Source organism: Felis catus, chromosome D4 (assembly GCF_018350175.1).
Source record: "Felis catus isolate Fca126 chromosome D4, F.catus_Fca126_mat1.0, whole genome shotgun sequence".
In the NCBI taxonomy this organism is placed as follows: domain Eukaryota; kingdom Metazoa; phylum Chordata; class Mammalia; order Carnivora; family Felidae; genus Felis; species Felis catus.
This window is the reverse complement of record NC_058380.1, coordinates 83,782,464-83,801,338: the sequence shown is the minus strand read 5'-3', so window position 1 is coordinate 83,801,338 and position 18,875 is coordinate 83,782,464. Positions and strand designations below refer to the sequence as shown.

Here is an 18,875-nt window from a genome sequence, read left to right as displayed (position 1 = left end):
GGTCCTCTGGCTGACGTGGCAGGCCGGCCTCGCGCCCGCGCCCTCCAGCGGCTCCGTCCCAACCGCCGCCCCAAAGATCTGGAAGTCGTTCGCGGAGACCGCGAGCGGGCGCATGCGCACGGCAGGCCCGCCCCGCACGCAGCCACTTCCGGAGCGCTGGTGGAGGTGCGGTTCCGGGTCGCTGCCTTGCTAGCCGGCCGGCTGTGGGGGCTGGTGACGCGGGCCGGCGTTCGCGAGAGGTCCCGGAGGCGGGGCTCTGCCGGCTGCCCAGAGAGCGGCAGGTGCGCGGGCGGGGGCTGGAAATGCCAGCAGACCCCTCATTTTCCCGGTGGCCCCGGTCTGCCCCCAGAGCGGCCCGGACGGGGTTGCCCAAGACCCAAGGTGGGGGGCGGTGCCAGGGTTCTGAAAGGGCGGGGGTGGGGGCACAGGGGCTGCCGGGCCTGGGAGTCTGGAACCTGTAAGTTTCAGGATTCCCCCCTGAGCGACCTTGGACAAGTCACTCGTCTCTGGGTCTCAGTTTCCTTGCTGTCAAATGGGAGAGACGTTTGGGTCCCTCTTTTCTCTGACAGTCCAAACGCAGGTTCTCGAAGGAGCCTGAATGAGTGGGATCCAGACTCCCTTAGCAAGTTACCTGCCTGCCTCCCTGGGCGTTAGGCAGCTGTCTTTTACCCAATTTAGCCATTCTTTTTCTCAGCGACTTTTTTAGTGTGAGTCAAGTCTCTGTGACTGGACAGCCCCCGGTGTGGCCAGGTGAACAATGTGTGACTGCCAGAATCAACTGAGAAATAAATACCCTGGGAAACCTTAATTTCTTTCATTCAAGTTGGTTTTGCTTAGGGCTCCCAAGGTGAAGTGAATTTAGGCACCAGTGAGAGATTCTATTCTTTGTGCCTGTTAGTGCAGGTCTTGGAAAGATCACAAATGCAAAGGAGACCAGGGTGAAGGAAGGTCGCCCACTGAGGATTGTTGCAGTGACAGATTCTCCCCTCTGTCCCCTGGTTAATCCTCCCTCTCTCCTCTTCCACTCCCCCCCCCAACATTTTGGCCTTACACTTGAAATACCCAATGCGTTTTATCTTTGTTTTCATGCAGGACAGAATGCTTTGATCTCCAAGCTGTTTTAAATCTGGCAGATAAGCCAGGTGAGTAGGTGGTTTACAGACATTGAAGAGTTGTACAGACTTAAATGGATAATCTGAAGGGCTCAGAAGTCATTTGTAGACCTTAGAGCAGAGCTTAGGTATCCTCCACAAAACATGGATAGAAGTCAAGGTTGGAACCGGAATATTAGTGTTTCATACAACACCGGGAGGAAAAAACATTTGAATCTCATGTAAAACATTCTTAAGAAACCGATTTCAGGTCATTTTTTTTTAATGTTTATTTATTTTTGAGAGAGGGAGAAAGCAGAGTGTGTGCAGGGGCGGGGAGGGGCAGAGAGAGAGGGGGACACAGAATCTGAAGCAGGCTCTAGGCTCTGAGCTGTCAGCACAGAGCCCGACGTGGCGCTCGAACTCACAAACCGTGAGATCATGGCCTGAGCCGAAGTCGGACGTTCAACCGACTGAGCCACCCAGGTGCCCCTGATTTCAGGTCATTTTAATCACCCTTAAAGAGAACCATGCAGCATTTCCCGGAAATGTTTAAAGGTATCTGGTGCTTTATAGTATAGTTGTCTGGCTTGTGGGGTTTTTTTTCTAGGTTGTCAGCTTTTTCTAGTGAACAGCTGATTGCAAACCATCTTAGAACATTAGAATGTTACACCTTTATCCCCATATTGAGTTACATATTTTTGTCTTCATCTTAAAAAAAAAAAAAAGTAAACTGTAGTTAAACTTAATATTGGGGGAAGGATTCCAAGCCATGATGTGATGTTAATGTGTACTCTGGGAAATTTTACTAAAGTGTGTTGTATGCCATAGCCAACGTGGTGTAATAAAGAAAGAGTAAGGACTTGTGAGTCAGAGTCCTCGGTTCAAATACCAGCCCTTCCACTTAACCACACACTCTTTGGCAGATTACCTCATCTTCTCAAGACTGGATTTCCTTACCTGTTTATGCATATGAAGTACCCGAGTGCTTTTTCAATGTTTAGCAATTGTGTTCTGTTAAATGTACATGTAAAATTAGGAAACTTAATTTTGAAACCTGAAGCTTAACATAGCAAGTCAGTTGTGAAATCTCTCCTGTGTTTAACTTAGATCTCTCCTTCATCTGATTTCTAGATACTGTGTTCGGTAAGCCGTTGGCCCACATTTAAGTGGGAATGCAGCTATCTCGGATGTCTGGAACTTTTTAGGCACCAGTCTCTGAAGTCCTGGTTGCTGGCCTAAGGACTAGACTACTGTGGTGGTTTCAAAAGCTGGTCATCAGTGCAGGATAGCCACACAGCAAAAATGTTTGCAAAGCTAAAGAAGAAAATAGCAGAAGAGACTGCTGTGGCCCAGAGGCCAGGAGGTGCTACTCGGATCCCACGGTCAGTGAGCAAGGAATCGGTTGCCTCTATGGGAGCCGACTCAGGAGATGACTTTGTAAGTATCTTCTCTAGTTTCTAATATTTGGCACAGTCTTGATACATTTTTAAATAATTCAGAGAATCCTCAGGACACCTGGATGTTCTTTTAAATATTTTTTTTAAATTGCAAGATTATGTATGGTTTATATCTGATTCTTCTTACTCTAAGGTGCTTTCTATTTCTTTTTTCCTAATTTTTTCAAGTCCCTTTTCGTATTCTCTACAATGTCCTCTTATACTCTTTTTATACCTTGTGCATCTTGTTTTATATTTTATTTCTCAAAAAGACTTGGCTTATTGTCACCGCAGACAGATATCCTTTAAGTCATTGTTGCTTAACATGGTTTGTGAGTTATGGTGTGGAGTTAGCCAGAGTGCACTATTTTATGGGGAAAGTTGATGAAAAGATGACACCGATGACTGCAGTATGTCCCTTATTTGTAAAGTGTCTTTGTTTTTGGAAAGATTTCAAAAAAATGAAGATGCTCTTGTGTTAGGTAGATGTCAAGCCTTAGGACTGGAAGTGTGTTTTGGGCATATGATAGGATCCTCTTTAAGTCAAATAACTTCTTTAAAAATTATTTATAATGCTTGACATATATATAAAAGAATGTATGTAATATAAATGTAAAGTATAAAACATAAAAATAAAATGAATGCTTGTTAAGTTGCCACCTATCCAAAGAAATAGAACATTATGGATACTGTTGAAGCCACTTGTATGCTCCTTCCCAGTTCCCTTTCTTCCTTCCTGCCTTCCAAATAACCCCATCCTAAATTTTGTATATATCATTCTCTTGACTTTTAAAATGTCCTCCAGGATATGTACATATTTATATATTTTTTATATGTACATATTTATAAATAGTTTGTTTAATGTTGCATGTTTGTGCACTTTATAAAACTGGTATGCCTTAGTCTTCTTGAACTTACTTTTTTTTTTTTTTAATTCACCTTGTTTCCAGTGAAGCTGTGTTCCATGAAGCTGTGATTCATTTGTTTGAGACTCAGCATTTGACAAGGCCACAATTTATCTCTGTCTTTTCCTGATTATAGACACTTGAGTTGTTTCCATGGTCATATGAGTCTTCTTTCTCCTTTCTTATATGACCTGTCCTGGCTCAGATTACATGGCAAAAGCTATTAGGTTATTGGGATGGAACAATAAGATTACTATATCTAAATTGTTTGCTGCTATATTTACCAGGAAATATAATGCACATTTGATCCCCAGGCTGAAGGATATAGTTCCAGTGCTGAGTTCTGTGGCAGAAGTACCTGCTTTACCTTCATGGTAACATGCTAAACGAAGTCTTCCATCTTGAAGGTATACCAGTTATAGATATTGGTCTGAATTCAGGAAATACTTACCTTTGAGACTTCTAAATAATCTATTTGAAATTAGTGTGTATACATTTTTTAATTTTTTTTTTTTGAGAGAGAACATACAAGTTGGGGAGGGGCAGAGAAAGGGGGACAGAGGATCTGAAGTGGGCTCTGTGCTGACAGCAGAGAGTCTGATGTGAGACTTGAACTCCGGAACCATGAGATCATGACCTGAGCTGGAGTCAGATGCTTAACTAAGTAAGCCACCCAGGAATCCTGACTGTGTGCGCATTTTGATCTTCACTCCCTATCTCCAGGCCTGTGTATCCCACTGCGTACATTTCTCCAACGAGATGTTTTTCCTCTAGTGTCTCAAATTCTTTTTTTTTTTTTTTTAAAGAGAGAGAGTGTATACATGTGGGGAAGGGGCAGAGGGAGAAAGAGAGAATCTCAAGCAGGCTCCATGGTCAGTGAGGCGCTCAATGCCATACTTGGTCCCACAACCCTGGGATCATGACCTGGGTCAAAATCAAGAATTGGACACTGAACCGACTGAGCCATCCAGGTGCCCCTAGTGTCTCAAACTGTAAAAAAAAATTTTTTAATGTTTACTTCTTTTTTTGAGAGAGATAGACACAATGTGAGCAGGGGAGGGACAGAGAGAGTGACACAAAATCTGAAGCAGGCTCCAGGCCCTGAGGTGTCAGCCTGGAGGCCGACATGGAGCTGGAACTCTAGAACCTGAGCCAGAGTCAGTGGCTTAACCAACTGAGCCACCCAAGCGCCCCCTAGTGTCTCAAATTCTAAAACGAACCAAATCAAATTCGTTAACTCCATCTCCAGGTGTGCACTTCCATCCCCCAAGTCACCAGTATGAAATTTTGGAAGCATTTTAGACTCTTCCCTCCATTTCTTGGCGTCCAGTCAACAAATATTGTGGCTTCCGTCTTCTAAATGTCTCAAACTTTCTCTCTTGACTCCATTGCTGATAGTACATTTACTTCCATTTTATTTCAAGCTGTCTTTCTTTCTTGGAAAAATGCGGTAGCTTGTCTGGGCTCTTTGCCTCCAATAACTCCCTAATGCAAATGTGTTCATGTCTCTCCATTGCTTGTGTGTTCATGTCTGTCCAGCTCCTCAGTGGTTTCCCCATCACCTTCATGATGAAGTGCAAACTCATAGTGCAGTAGTAAACTTTCATGGTCTTGGCACAGCTTACCTGTCCACCATCCATGTTGAAATTGCTGCATTTCTGGAATGGACAACATTCCTTCATGCCTACAGATTTTTGCACTTGCTCTTTCCTCTCTCTGGAATGTCTCTTGTCTCTTCCTTTCACTCTTGAGTTCCTCTGACAGACTTGTGCATCTTTCAAAACTTTGCTTACATGTTACTTCCAGGAAGCCCCCTTGACCCAACCTGCCCTTATCACCCCCTCTACCCTTTATCCCTCCCAACTGAGTTTAGTGCCTTGTCTCCTACTTACCTCTGTAATAGCACCTATTGCATTGTTGGTGATTTGCTTGTCTCTCAGTAAATTGGGAGCGTTATGAAGGGCAGTAGAGAGAAGCAGTTAGAAACTCAGGTCACGGGGTGCCTGGGTGACTCAGTCAGTTAAGTGTCTTGATCCCAGCTCTGGTCTTGATCTCAGGGTCATGAGTTCAGACCCCATGTTGGGCTTTGCACTGGACACGAAGCCTACTTTAAAAAAAAAAAAAGCTTAAGGAGTTAGACCTGGATTTGATTCCCAGCTGCATCGTTATTATGTGACTTGAGGCAAGGTCCTATATTTTATTTCTGTGTCTTAGTTTCACATCTTTAGGAACTGTACCTGTCTTTATTAAAATGTATGTGTCGGGGCCCCCAAGGTTCACCCCTAGATTCAGTTATTTACTAGGAGGGCTCACAGGACTCTGCATGGTTTTACTCACTGCTGTCATTTATTATAGTGAAAGGATACAAAGCATAATCAGCAAAAGGAAAAGGTGCGTGGGGCAAAGTCTGGAGAAAACCATGTGCAAACTTCTAAGAGTCCTCTCCCCCTATAGTTACATAGGACACACTTAATTCCCCCAGCAATGAGTTGTGACAGCACATGTAAAATATTGTCTTTTAGGGAAGCTCATTAGAGACTCAGTGCCCAGGGATTTTATTGGAGGCCCTTCACATAGGCACCTACTGCCAACCATTTACCAAAATTCCAGACTCCCAGAAGGAAAATGGGTGTTCAGCATAAACCATATTTTTTACACAAACACAGTTAGGTACAGTGAACCATTCTTGTCGGGTGGTGGGAACCCTTTTAAGTGTTAAGTTCCCATAGGCCAGTCCAGGGCCAGCCTTACAAGCAGACCTTGTTAAGGATTGTGATTGCAGACCTGCAATGTTAGCTCTTATCTGCCTAGTGAATAAAATACTTAGCATAATGCCTGGCTCTTAACAGGCATTTCATAATAGTAGCTGCTTCAGCTGCTGCTGTTTGGGGTAGGGACTCTCTGTCTCACCTCTGTTCCCAATGCTTAGCACAATGCTGGGAATAGGATGTCTCACTAACAGTAATAATCATAATTTCTGCTACTAATAATAGGTGATATGTCTTAAAACTAATTATGTGCCAGTCTCTGTTTAGGGACTTGACAAGTTTTGATTTATTTAACCTTCATCAGAGCTCTGTGAGATTGATCCTGTTTGTGGTCATAGTTTACATACGAGGAAATCAGTGCACAGAGAAAGTGACTAATTGGCCCAGGTTCTTGTTTAATAAGTGGTGAAGACGGGACTTTAACCCAGGCCTTCCACCTCCAGAGACTGCTATAAACTTTACCAGGTCTCAATCAATGTTGGATTGGGCAAGTGTCTAAATATTCTAAATAAATGGATATTTAAAGTGAATTTTTCAACCACCTTTAAAGTATAAGATGAGGAAACGTGACTAAAGACTAGATGTTAGGTAATATTTTAAATTTTGTTAAGCATGATAACGGTACTGTGGTTATAAAGGAAAATGACCTTAAATTTTAGAAATGTTTTTCAAAGTATTTAGGATGAAATGTTATGTCTTATTTATAGTACCTCAGTAAAATAAAACTTAATGAAGGAAATATGGGGAAATTTTAGCAATTATTAAAGTAGGTGGAGAACATTCGTGAAACCATTTTCCCTAGTCTGTATTTTTAAAAATAAAAATTTTTACAATTGAAAGAAAAAAGTTACTTATTAGCAATAGTAAGCAGTATTCAAAGTAATAGGAATATTCACATATTTTAAAATAGATTGTTGGGGAAAATTGATGTCTCATTAATATATTGATTCTTGAATCCATACTACCTACTAAAGTTCTTGATGCATTTTAGGTAAAGATACTGAAACTTTTTTTTTTTTTAATTTTTTTTTTTTAACGTTTATTTATTTTTGAGACAGAGAGAGACAGAGCATGAACAGGGGAGGGGCAGAGAGAGAGGGAGACACAGAATCCGAAACAGGCTCCAGGCTCTGAGCTGTCAGCACAGAGCCCGACGCGGGGCTCGAACTCACGGACTGTGAGATCATGACCTGAGCCGAAGTCGGACGCTTAACCCACTGAGCCACCCAGGCGCCCTTATACTGAAACTTTTTCAACGTCTGTGATCAGTTCTTTACCAGTCTTTGCTCCCTTGCTAAAGAACCTTCTCCATTTTATCCCAGGACTTTACCTTGGAAAACATAAAGTGATTTTCTTTTTTATCACTGAAAATATATTCTTTGTATTTTATGTACTTGGTGTGATATGACCACAATGGATTTGTTTATCACTGCTTATCACAGTACCGCATACACACACACAAACATAATCTGTTTAGCATCTATCTCCTTCTAGTGTTGCTTCTACTTTACAAGTAGATAGACTAGGGCCCAGGTACGTTAAGAGGCTCTTCAATGATCACAGTCAAAGTATAACCAAACCTAACATAAGACTTACTGCTTTCTGGTTCAGTACTGGGGTCTCACACTGCAGAAAACCCAAGTATGAATATGACCTCTTCTTGTGTCAATTTCAACAGGCTTCCGATGGAAGCAGCTCCAGAGAAGATCTTTCATCTCAGCTTTTGAGAAGAAATGAACAGATACGGAAATTGGAAGCCAGACTTTCTGGTATGTCAAAGAACTCATAAAAAGCAAGCAAAGAAAACTTGCCTTGGTTAACTCTCTCTTTTTATAAAATAGCCATGTAGTATAACCTTATAGTTATGTTGACATATTTTCATATATTTCTTAGTCACATTGGAGCAATTTGTACCCTTTTTGTTCCCTCCTTTTATTAGTGTACCGAATAGTGTAAATTCAAAACTGAGTTTTAAAGTTAAAAAAAACAAAAAACAAACCCAACAACTTAGGTTTTTCTGCTCCTGAGGTTTCTAGCCATGGATATCAAAGGTGTTAAAAGTGTATATAGACTAGCTATGACCATCTTTTACCCGTTAGCATAGCCTACTTTCAGATGGAGAGGGGTAGGGAATAGTATTTATAGGGAATGGCCAATAGGTGGATTCTTCACCAAAGAAGGTTTGGTGCTATGTGGTCACTTGCTACAGCTACATATCACCTGTGTAAATGTCATTCTGGGTCTTTAGGCCACTTTTCAATGATATTCAACACCTGTATAGAAGCTGTAACTCTCATTATGTCTTTTGTGTGCAGTTTACAGTTAACACAACTTCCGTCATATCCTTGCCTGACAGGGCATGTTTGTGATAGAGTTGTGAGTTCTTATTTTGGTTTCTGCCAGTGGATACATTTTGAAAGTTTCATCCTGTGAAGTGATCAATGGCTTCTGTGTTTCTTTTTGTCCCTTGGCCTTATCCACATTTTTTTTGGAGTGAAAGCAGTAGACTACAGAATTCGCCAAATCGTATGTGAAGTATTTGTGTGTGTGAGTTACCAAAGGTCCGTAGCACAGCTCCCAGCTCCCAGTTGATCCATTATCTCATTTTGTCCTCACTGTAGCCTTATTAGGCTGAACGAGGTTAAGGTCACACAAGTAATAGTAGGTGGTAGAGCTGAGATCCAGACCCAGATTTGCTTGCTAGAGTCCGTGCTCTTAACTACAATCTTCCTTAAATTCAGTTGTGACTATCCTGTTATGCGTACCTGTACGTAGTATCAGTAACAGAGGTGAAATAACGTCACATTTGCTTAATGTTGGGGAGAAAGCTGTAAAATACCATGTGCCTTCCCTAATATAGAAGGAAGAATGGTTTAGGCTTGACTTAAGTTAGAGGAGGGACAGGGAAGAGAACGGACACTTAGCCCAGTTATGTCCCGAGTATTTTCCTCCGGGTTAAGTATGAATAACAACGACAACAACATAGCAGCTACCTTTTATTGAACACTGTGTATCAAGTGGTTCTGGCATGGAAAAATACCTAGTTTATTATCTAATTAAGACATCTAAAACATTTTGTTTATTAAGTGCATTTGAAGCAGGCACAATTAATATCATTTGATAAGTAAAGAAACTAATACTTAAGACCAATAATTTGCTTAAGGTCTCAGCTAAGGACTGACAGAGTTGGGATTTGAACTAAAGCTTCCCTACTTTTCCACTATTCCATACTATCTTCTTTGGCCACCCAGGTAATTAATTCTGACTTTCACCTTTAATATGGCATAGGAAGCTCAGTTTCTGTGTAGAAAAGAAGCTGACTTTTCTAGAGAATTAAGTACTTTCATGGTAAAGACCATACTGTGGTAAGGTGTTTGCTATCGCCCTAACCATTGTTACTCAGTTGTATGGACTGTGAGCTAGTGAGTTCCCTTTGACCTCTCCTATTGCTAATACTGGAAGGGGAAATGAAAACTGAGATTGGAAATTAAATAATGAGCAGAGCATTTCTGATGACCAGTCCAGGCCCAGTTCTTGTTCCCTATCCAGGCTGAACAAATCTGCCTGTTTGTACGCACCATTAACACCGTGGATAGTTTGTACTATACCTGTTTGCCTGTGTTGTTCATTGTTAACGGGAGGCTGTCTGCCTAGCTTTCCTTAACAGCAATGGTTTTCAGGTTGAGAAAATCATCATCATTTTCACTCATTTTTTTGTTTAATTAACTTCCTTTCCTGATGTTTGTCCATTCCTGGTATGTGCGTCACCCTCCTCACCCAAGACTATGCTGAACAGGTCCGAAACTTGCAGAAGATAAAAGAGAAGCTTGAAATTGCGTTAGAAAAACACCAGGATTGTACGTATTTTTTTCCTGCTTTTTTTTCAATCTTCTTAGGGTTTATATTTTTTTTTAAATGAAACAGTAGCATATGGATAAGTTTGTCCTTCGTCATAACTCCAATCTTTGTAAGTGTACTTCTTAATCAAGTTGATATAACACTTGTCTGATATTTATAAATATACAGTTCCTATTTATGTTACATGATGGGCATGCTCCTTAGGAGAAGGTCATCGTGTGTATCAGCTTGTCTTCATCCAGCGTATTGGCTGCCCTTAGATTTTAGTAAAATAGTGTGCCTGGCCCTTCGGCCTAGATTAGGAGACTGGTTTGAGCTGTAGCTTCATGCTGCTGCATTCAGTAATGGGGGGATATCTTAAGCTGTCATCACTCCTCCAACAATGGTACATATTGTTTAGTCTATCCTAACTTACATGTTCTCCTTTGGATTCAAGCCAAGAAAGATGCTAACAGAAATAGTAAGTTATTTACTGTTGATGTAATATATACTAAAAAATTTTTAAAGGAAAACAAAGTGAAAGAAGGTTTTCTTCGTTTTGCTAAGTTTTTATTTTTAATTCTGAGAAAGTGGTAGTAATCACCACTTAGCAAAGGCATTATTGTTTTCTGGCAACCTACTCAACTCATGTTCTGTCATTGTGCCATTGAAAAAGTTACCTTTTGGCATCTTCCTAAATGTATATATGTGCTTATTACAAAAACAAAACAATAGAAAGCAAAAAATAATAATAATAATAATAATAATGCCAGCAACAAAAACAACAACTGTGGTCCAAAAGATTCTGGGAAAGTTGAGATGGATCAGGTTTTTCCCAGTCTCGTTATTCACTTACGTGACCTAGATCTTTTTTGTTAGGTGACAATTGTAATCACTGGGCTATTTGTCATGCCGTTTCTGAAATATTTCCATATCTCAAATAGAGCCTCTTTGTTAACAGCTTCCATGCGGAAATTTCAAGAGCAGAATGAGACATTCCAAGCCAACAGAGCCAAAATGGCAGAAGGACTGGCTTTGGCATTAGCCAGAAAGGACCAGGTATTTTATATGTGACGCCCAAGACTGGTGGAAAGATTTCACTTCTGACATGATTTCAAAAATCATGAAATAAACCTGGTAGAAAATATTTATAGTCTAGGAGAGAAGTTGTAATCATGAAATGCATCCAGAATGTGAGAATGCATCCAGAATATCATTCTATCATTCTGTGTAGCTTTGTAAAAGGGAGAGGGAAATCATGTGTCCTAATCTGGTGGCATATCCCAAGAGAAGGAAAACGGTCTCTGTCCTCTAAAAACCTGTCTCAAAGCCTAGTCCCCAGATATGATAAATCGTGGAAAATGCTATCAAGCTAGCCAGCTTCTATGATGTACATAGTTCTTAACAACCTCTCTTCCCCAGTTTCTTCAACCCCAGTGAGCTAGACAGAAAAGAACTCCTGTAATCTCACTAGAACCATTCATTGACAGAGGCTGGAATAAGAAAGGAAAATAGTACTATTACTAACTGTTACAATAATTATGAAAAGTATTTCATTTAGTGGCATTTTAAGATAAACATCAAGATATTATGATAATCTTGGTTTATTAAGACAGGGTCAATTTATGATGTTTCACTTAAGAAAATATATAATTCATCTACAGTAGGTGGGTGGTTGGCTTGTTGGTTGGTTTTAAAGTGAGTATCCATCATCTGGGACATTTGCTAGCCAGAAAAAGACCTCATTCCCAATACTTAGTGGATAACTATGGTATGAATGTATATAAATGAAGAAATCATCTAAAATTGGTGGATTCTGATTGTAGACAGTTGGAATATGACTTTTTGTACAAATGGTTATTTTTACCCCTGTTCTCTGATTTGTGAATAAGGGGCATAATCCTTTTACCTTTAACTTATGCCTTATACCAAACACCATAAAACATACTGGTAAAATCAAGATAAGAAGGAAAATAATGACTAGGGGCTGGTGAAGACCGTCCCCCTCAACTTCAGTAAATTAATTTCTAAACATCAGTTATAGAGTTACCAACTCAGCTGGTCCCAGCTACCCACTCCCAAGAAATAATAACAATACTCATGGAAAAACACATAGGAATAAACTGAAAAGCTGCACCAGAACACCACATTACAGCTTTGTTTGGTGCTCTACTTAGTAAAAATCTGCAGGCTTGTATTTGTGTTCTAGAATTTTTTATAAAATTCATTTTCTTCTCCTTTTAGGACTCTTGGCTTTCTTAATACTAAGCCAACTTTATAGGATTTTTTTTTTAATTTGCTGTTTTGGTTGGTTGCTTGCTTGTTTTTCAGGGGGAATTAGGTGGTTTTGCTTTCTGAAAATCTTTGTTACTGATAGTCTTCCCTGGAAACTGTACTTTTTTTGTTGTTTTGTTTTAGGAATGGTCAGAAAAAATGGATCAGCTTGAAAAGGTTAGTTCATCTTTTATTTTTGTCTCACTATGAATGTTGGCTTCTTGGGGCTTAGAAAATGGCTTCTCCAGTACCCAGTGTACAGATTGCTCTACCACCTCTTGGACTCAAGGTCCTGGATAATTAGACACTAACTTGAAAAGCTCATGCGTTCTCCTTTCTGGATGGGCATGCTGGATATCTTTTGTTTTCCCCTCACAATATCCGCTCCACCCCTCTCTTACCTTTCTCTGTGTACCTGAAGGCTGTTAGAAACTGCATCAGCAGGGCTCCTTTGCCCTCTGGCTTCCAATTGGGTTCTGCCAGTGGGGAACTCCAAAAGACCAACAGGCAGAAGAAGAGTGTGGTCGGAAGGCTTTTATTCCCCCAGCCTTCTCCATGTGGGATCCATCCAGGTTGGTTGCATCCCGTGACCAAAGGTCACAGCTTCAGTTGGATATCCCGGGGTCTCTTGGAATCTCCTCGTCCCTTTGCCCCTTCGCCCCTTCATGCCCAACTGTTACTAGCGCATTATCTCTTTGGGTTTTCTTATCCCACCCACAGCTTTGAAAAGTCCCTTTATTAAACTCCTCTCAAAATACTCCATTTGCGACTGCCATCTGTTTCCGACTGGGGCCCTAATTGGCACTGTGGTAACATTAGGAATTCTTTTTGAAGAGGCAATGAGAAGGAGGGCATTTTTCAAGGCTCAGCGTTAAGTAGATAAGAGCACTCCTTGACTAAACACAGATGAGGAAAATTGATTACTTTAGCACCATAGCTTGTGTAACACTGTGTAGGTGCTTAACGTAATGTATTCCTGGCTCCCAGACATGAACAGGAAGATGAAGCTTCAAGCCTTCATCTTAGAAGGCTTGAAAAACATTTTAATTTCAAAATCAGCCCCCTCAGCCCAAATTATATGCCGCTACCTAATTCATTTTTTTGTTTTCATTGAATACTCCTAAGTTACTCTTCATGGTAGAAAAATTATTTCTTAGACTGATTGATTCAGTTGCACAATATATTTACTGTTTATTTTATTAAACAGGTGAGTTTTATTGTTGCTACATTCTCGGGAGAAAACACCAAGTTAAACCAGTAATTTCGTGTGTCTGTTCTGTAGAAATGTGATTATCAAGCTGTCAGTTAAAAAATGCTTGACCAGAATGCCTGGGTGGCTCAGTCAGTTAAGCTTCCGACTTGGGCTCAGGTTATGATCTCACAGTTCATGGGTTCGAGCCCCGAGTTGGGCTCTGTGCTGACAGCTCAGAGCCTGGAGCCTGCTTCAGATTCTGTCTCCCTCCCTCTACCCCTTCCCCTCTCACACTCTGTCTCTTTCTCAAAAATATATATTAAAAAAAAATCTGAACGTGGTGTGAATGATAGTCTTCTTAAATATGGAGGTATGGGTAAGGTTCAAGTGTTCTAAACTCCAAAGATTGTAGCAATTGAAATTCTCATTGATTTCTTTTTAAATTATGGTACAGGGAGATACATGTAGGACTGAACTAAATAAAACCTACTTCCGCTCACTGGGGCGAGCCCCTGCCCCCACTACTCCCCCGCCCAAGGAGGGATTGAGAAATATTTTAGACCCAGAAAGAGCAATGAGACATCTATGTAGGTCTTTGAAGCCTGTAATTTTTGGAAATGTTATTTTTAGACTGTTTTGATTTCTTTTCAATCAGGAATTGGAAACTGCAGCGGCAGGGTTTGTCCTTAAGAGAATCTATCTTGGGAAGCTGTTATTTAGTAGATTGTAACCTGCTGACACCAGTCACAGTCATGTCTAACTTTTGTTGATGTCCTAACTGAAATTGCTAACTGATACCAGTTCTACTTAAATGCATCTCATTTTTTCAGAGTATTCAGCCTTCCTCTATAGTGATTCACACCATTCAGCCAGTTCACTATGTCACTTGAAAATAGATGTGTAACATGGATATCTGTAATTTCTTTTTTTTTTTTTAATTTTGTTAACGTTTATTTATTTTTGAGACAGAGAGAGACAGAGCATGAACGGGGGAGGGTCAGAGAGAGAGGGAGACACAGAATCTGAAACAGGCTCCAGGCTCTGAGCTGTCAGCACACGGCCCGACACGGGGATCGAACTCATGGACCGAGAGATCATGACCTGAACCGAAGTCGGACGCTTAACCGACTGAGCCACCCAGGTGCCCCTCTGTAATTCCTGATCAAACTTAAGAACTTTAAAGTGTTAAGTAATGGTTGCTCTTGTTCCCTTTATTCACAGGTGTCATTTAAAACATTTGTTTTTGGGGGGCACCTGGCTGGCTTAGAGCGTGTAACTCTGGATCTCGGGGTCATGAGTTTGAGCCCCATACTGGCTGTAAAGTTTACTTAAAAAAAGAAGAATTTTTTTTTTTAAAACATATTTATTTTTAACTTAAATTTGTAGATAAGGCCATTTTGGTCCTATCACTGTAAAGCTTACCATTATCTAAAATTGTCTACTGACAAGAGATTTTTTTAATGGTGTTTATTTATTAAGGATTTTGCTGGGGGTACTTGGCCGGCTCAGTCGGAGGAGGGTGTGACTCTTTATCTCGGAGTCACAAGTTTAAGCTCCATGTTGGGTATAGAGAATACTTAAAATCTTAGGGGGAAAAAATCTCCTGAATAAAAATAAAAACATTGTGTAGATTAAAAAAAAAAATCTGCTTATATAATATGGACTTCTGGTGTCTTAATTGCCTGAGATGATGTCTTCTTCCTCTAAATAGGAGAAAAGGTTTCTGACAGCTCAATTACAGGAAGTGAAGAACCAAAGTTTGAATCTTTTCCAAAGGAGGGATGAAATGGATGAATTAGAGGGGTTCCAGCAGCAGGAACTAAGTAAAGTAAAGCACATGGTACGCATTTTTGTTTTCATAGCTAAATACTGAATAGATGATTAATTACTCTGGTTTTACTAGTCCTCACTCTCTAATGACTGAGAAACATACCCTAGTAGTCTTTGGTATTAATCATAGTTGTATGTTTTTCAATTTATTATAATGGGAAGGTTCTGTTTGAAATGCGTTCCCTTTCTCTTTCTTTTTTTACTCCTGGGCATTTAAGTCCCCTTATAAGCTCACAGAAATGTTATAAAAGTTTGGCTTGTTGATCCCTATTTTTAAAAATATGTCTTAGTAGTATTTCTTCATAGTGGCCTAATGAAACTTTATACCTTTGTATCAGCTTTTAAAAAAAGAGGAAAGTCTGGGGAAAATGGAGAAAGAGTTGGAGGCGCGAACCAGAGAACTTACTCACATCCAGGAAGAGTTGATGACCTCCAATCAGATGTCTTCAGACTTAAGCCAGAAGCTAGAAGAATTGCAGAGACGCTACTCAGCGCTGGAAGAACAGAGGTTCTTGCTTGGTCTGTGGGGCCCATGGGAAGCGGTGTTAGTGTAGCTCTGGCTAAACTCGCCTGCCTTTCCCCACTGTTCATTGCAACACTTTCTGATCTCAGTTCTGGCAAAGGCTTCTGGATTGTCCTTACCAGCCCAGGGCTCAGGACCCTCTACCTCCCCCACCCAAAACCTTTATTCCCCTTCACCTGCCTAAGCTCAGCTTCCAAGCCTACCAGGCAATTAAGTATGTTTTTGTTTCTAAACTATTGAGTAACCAAAGGCAGACTGGGATTTTTTGCTTAAACCTGGGTGGGATTTTTCTCTTTGGGCTTCTACTTCAGAAAGAGCCAAGGAGTCTTCTCCATTGATAATCTTCACGTGGCTAACGTTTGCAGCCCTGACATATAAAGAGCCATCTGTATTTTTCCTGTCAGAAAGTGTCCTTTAGATGAGATTTCCAAATGTGTTTATTGTCTGCTTTCTTTCAATGAAGGGATCATGTGACAGCTTCAAAAACAGGTGCAGAAAATAAGATCGCAGCCCTGGAGCAAAAGGAACAAGAGCTCCAAGTATCCATTCAGCAGCTTTCCATGGATTTGCAGAAGGTAAGTAGAGTACTAGGAGCGGATCCAGGTTGCTAGGATTCATGAATGGGGTAGAAACTAAATCTGTCAGAAATTTCAGTCTCAGGGTGGCTGCTGAAACTTCTATTTCTCATGCTGTCTGCACTGCCCTACTTCCTGGTCTAGCCAGGGTACATTCCCATGTAAGTGGCCACATGGCTGAACAAAGGTTGCTTAACAGAAGAGGTCAGTATTGTATTGGCAGGAATTCTCAAAGCACACGATTTGATCTCACATTTGTTCTAAAGTACTGCATGGTGGACCTCAAGCATAAGAAGATGTAACCATCATGGATGATGGGACCTAATGCAGTTTGTTCAGAATGATAGTCATTATACTTCATTTGTTCATTTGGCCAACACTTACTGCCTTCCTATTACAGGCGTGTGCTAAGCTTGAGACTATAAAGAAGAAGAATAAAAAATATTATTATTGACTATAGAGTAGTGTTTCTCAGTGGTATGTTTCTTCTCATCATTTTGAATAGAATAATTGTATTGTATGATTGTCCCTTGCATTGCAGGACATTTAGCTTTCTGGCCCCTGGGTTCTTAATGCCAGCAGCATCCTTCAGGCATTGGCAGTCCAGCCCTTCCCATCATATGACAGAACATCCCCTGGCAGGTGGTACCACAGACTCTACCCTCATCCCTTGAGAACTGCTAATCTCAAGTGCAACAAAAGACTTAACAGCATCTATTTGTGTAAATAGGAGTCTTTGCATACCTACAGATACCCAAATGGAACCTGAGAGAGGTTATATACTTTGTTCAAGAATTCAAAACTAAGTCACAGTAAGTGACAAAGCTGGATTCTAACCCAAGTCTTACTCCAAAACTCATGCTTGTGCTACTGGACTTTGTTGCCTCACCCAGTAAACAGACCTTACATAAATGAATGAGTGTGATATAAGGTCTCTACCCTCAGTGAACTGAAAATCTGGAGACTTAGTGTTTTCTCTCAGGAACTTACAGTTTCATTATAGAACTCAAACCTCCTGTGACCACAAGAAAAGAAATTCTCAACTCAGCAAGTCCCAAATAAATGACATAGGTTTTCCATTGCAAAAGATAGGCCATAGGGAGAGTATGTGTTTCCAGCACAGGAGTCAAGGAACTCTTCCTGAAGGAACTGGAATTTCAAAGATGGGTAGTACAGCAGGAGGCAGAGAAAGCAGAAGGGCACAGAACATATGGGAGTACCGGAGATAACACACAAATTTTGGGACTCAAGAGACACTTTGATATCAATTAGAACCATCTGTCCATTTCAGGGGCGGCTGGGTGGCTCAGTTGGTTGAGTGTCTGACTTCGGCTAAGGTCGTGATGTCACGTTGAGCTTAGGTCCCACATCGGGCTCTGTGCTGACAGCTTAGAGACTGGAGCCTGCTTAGGATTTTGCATCTCTCTGCTCCTCTCCCACTTGCACTGTCTCTCTCTCTCTCTCTCTCTCTCTCTCTCTCTCTCTCTCTCTCAAAAATAAACATTTAAAAAAATCCATCCATTTCATAATTGGAAAAACTAATTTTTTAGATTGTGGTTATACTAATAAGTTCTCTCATTCATTCTAAAAATATGATTTGAGCCTTACTGTGTGCCAGGTTCAGTGCTCTGTGCTGAGTGTTAGAAACAGTGTGATGAACAGGGGCGCCTGACTGGCTCAGTCAGTGGAATGTGTGGCTCTTGATCTCAGGTTGTGGGTTCAAGCCACGCGGTGGGTGTAGAGATTACTTAAAAATAAAATCTTTAAAAAAAGAAACACCGTGGTGAGCAAGACAGATACCGCACTTGCCTTTGTGGAACTTCTAGTCTAGAGGGGAAGTCAGATGTTAATCGGTAATATATACATAAATATATAATTACAAGCCCTGATGCATGCAGTGAAGCAAAACTACAGGATATTGTGGCAACTTTTAATGGCATCAGATTAGCCTTGGGGGTCAACAAGTATTTCCTTTGAAGAAGTAACACTCCAGCTGAGGAGGGGGAGAGACAGTGGGAGAGAATTTTAAGCAAGGAGCAGTATGAACCAGAAACCCAGAAACCTTGAGGCAGGAAAAGGATTAGCACATTCAGGGAACTGGAAGAAAGAACACAGAGGAGAATGGATTGATTTAGGAGGAAATGTTGAGTGGGCGTCCATTTAGGAAGCTCTTACACCTGTTCAGGCATAACATGGTGGCTTTGACAAGAGTGGTGGTGAAGAGAGTGGACTAGACATTTTATGAAACAGTGAGGACACTGACCTACTTGCTACTGCAATGGATGTAGAAGAGGAGCAAGAGAAAAGTTTTGGTGATGGTTTCGGATTTCTGGAGTGATCGACTGAGTGGCTGATAGTGTCAATCATTGGGCTAAGAGCACCAGAGGAAGGACAGTTTTATCATGAAGATCATGAGTTTGGAGTCCCTTGTTTTGTTTATC

The 18,875-nt window shown here is 40.9% G+C and overlaps 1 protein-coding gene across 2 annotated transcripts in view; it reads left to right on the top strand.

Annotated features, from left to right (window-relative positions):
• Positions 1-141: 141 nt before the first annotated feature.
• Positions 142-18,875, top strand: part of GOLGA1 (golgin A1) — a 47,691-nt gene continuing 28,957 nt past the window's right edge. The window contains exons 1-10 of one of the 2 annotated variants that reach the window (XM_003995864.6): positions 142-281; positions 1,093-1,142; positions 2,226-2,531; positions 7,882-7,972; positions 9,986-10,060; positions 11,002-11,099; positions 12,459-12,491; positions 15,218-15,346; positions 15,675-15,844; positions 16,323-16,434. In XM_003995864.6, the coding sequence (XP_003995913.2) occupies positions 2,397-2,531; positions 7,882-7,972; positions 9,986-10,060; positions 11,002-11,099; positions 12,459-12,491; positions 15,218-15,346; positions 15,675-15,844; positions 16,323-16,434 (843 nt within the window). In that variant the 5' untranslated portion in view covers positions 142-281; positions 1,093-1,142; positions 2,226-2,396. Of the gene's footprint in view, positions 382-1,092; positions 1,143-2,225; positions 2,532-7,881; positions 7,973-9,985; positions 10,061-11,001; positions 11,100-12,458; positions 12,492-15,217; positions 15,347-15,674; positions 15,845-16,322; positions 16,435-18,875 lie in introns of both variants that reach the window. The other variant, XM_006939457.4, reaches the window with a different exon arrangement.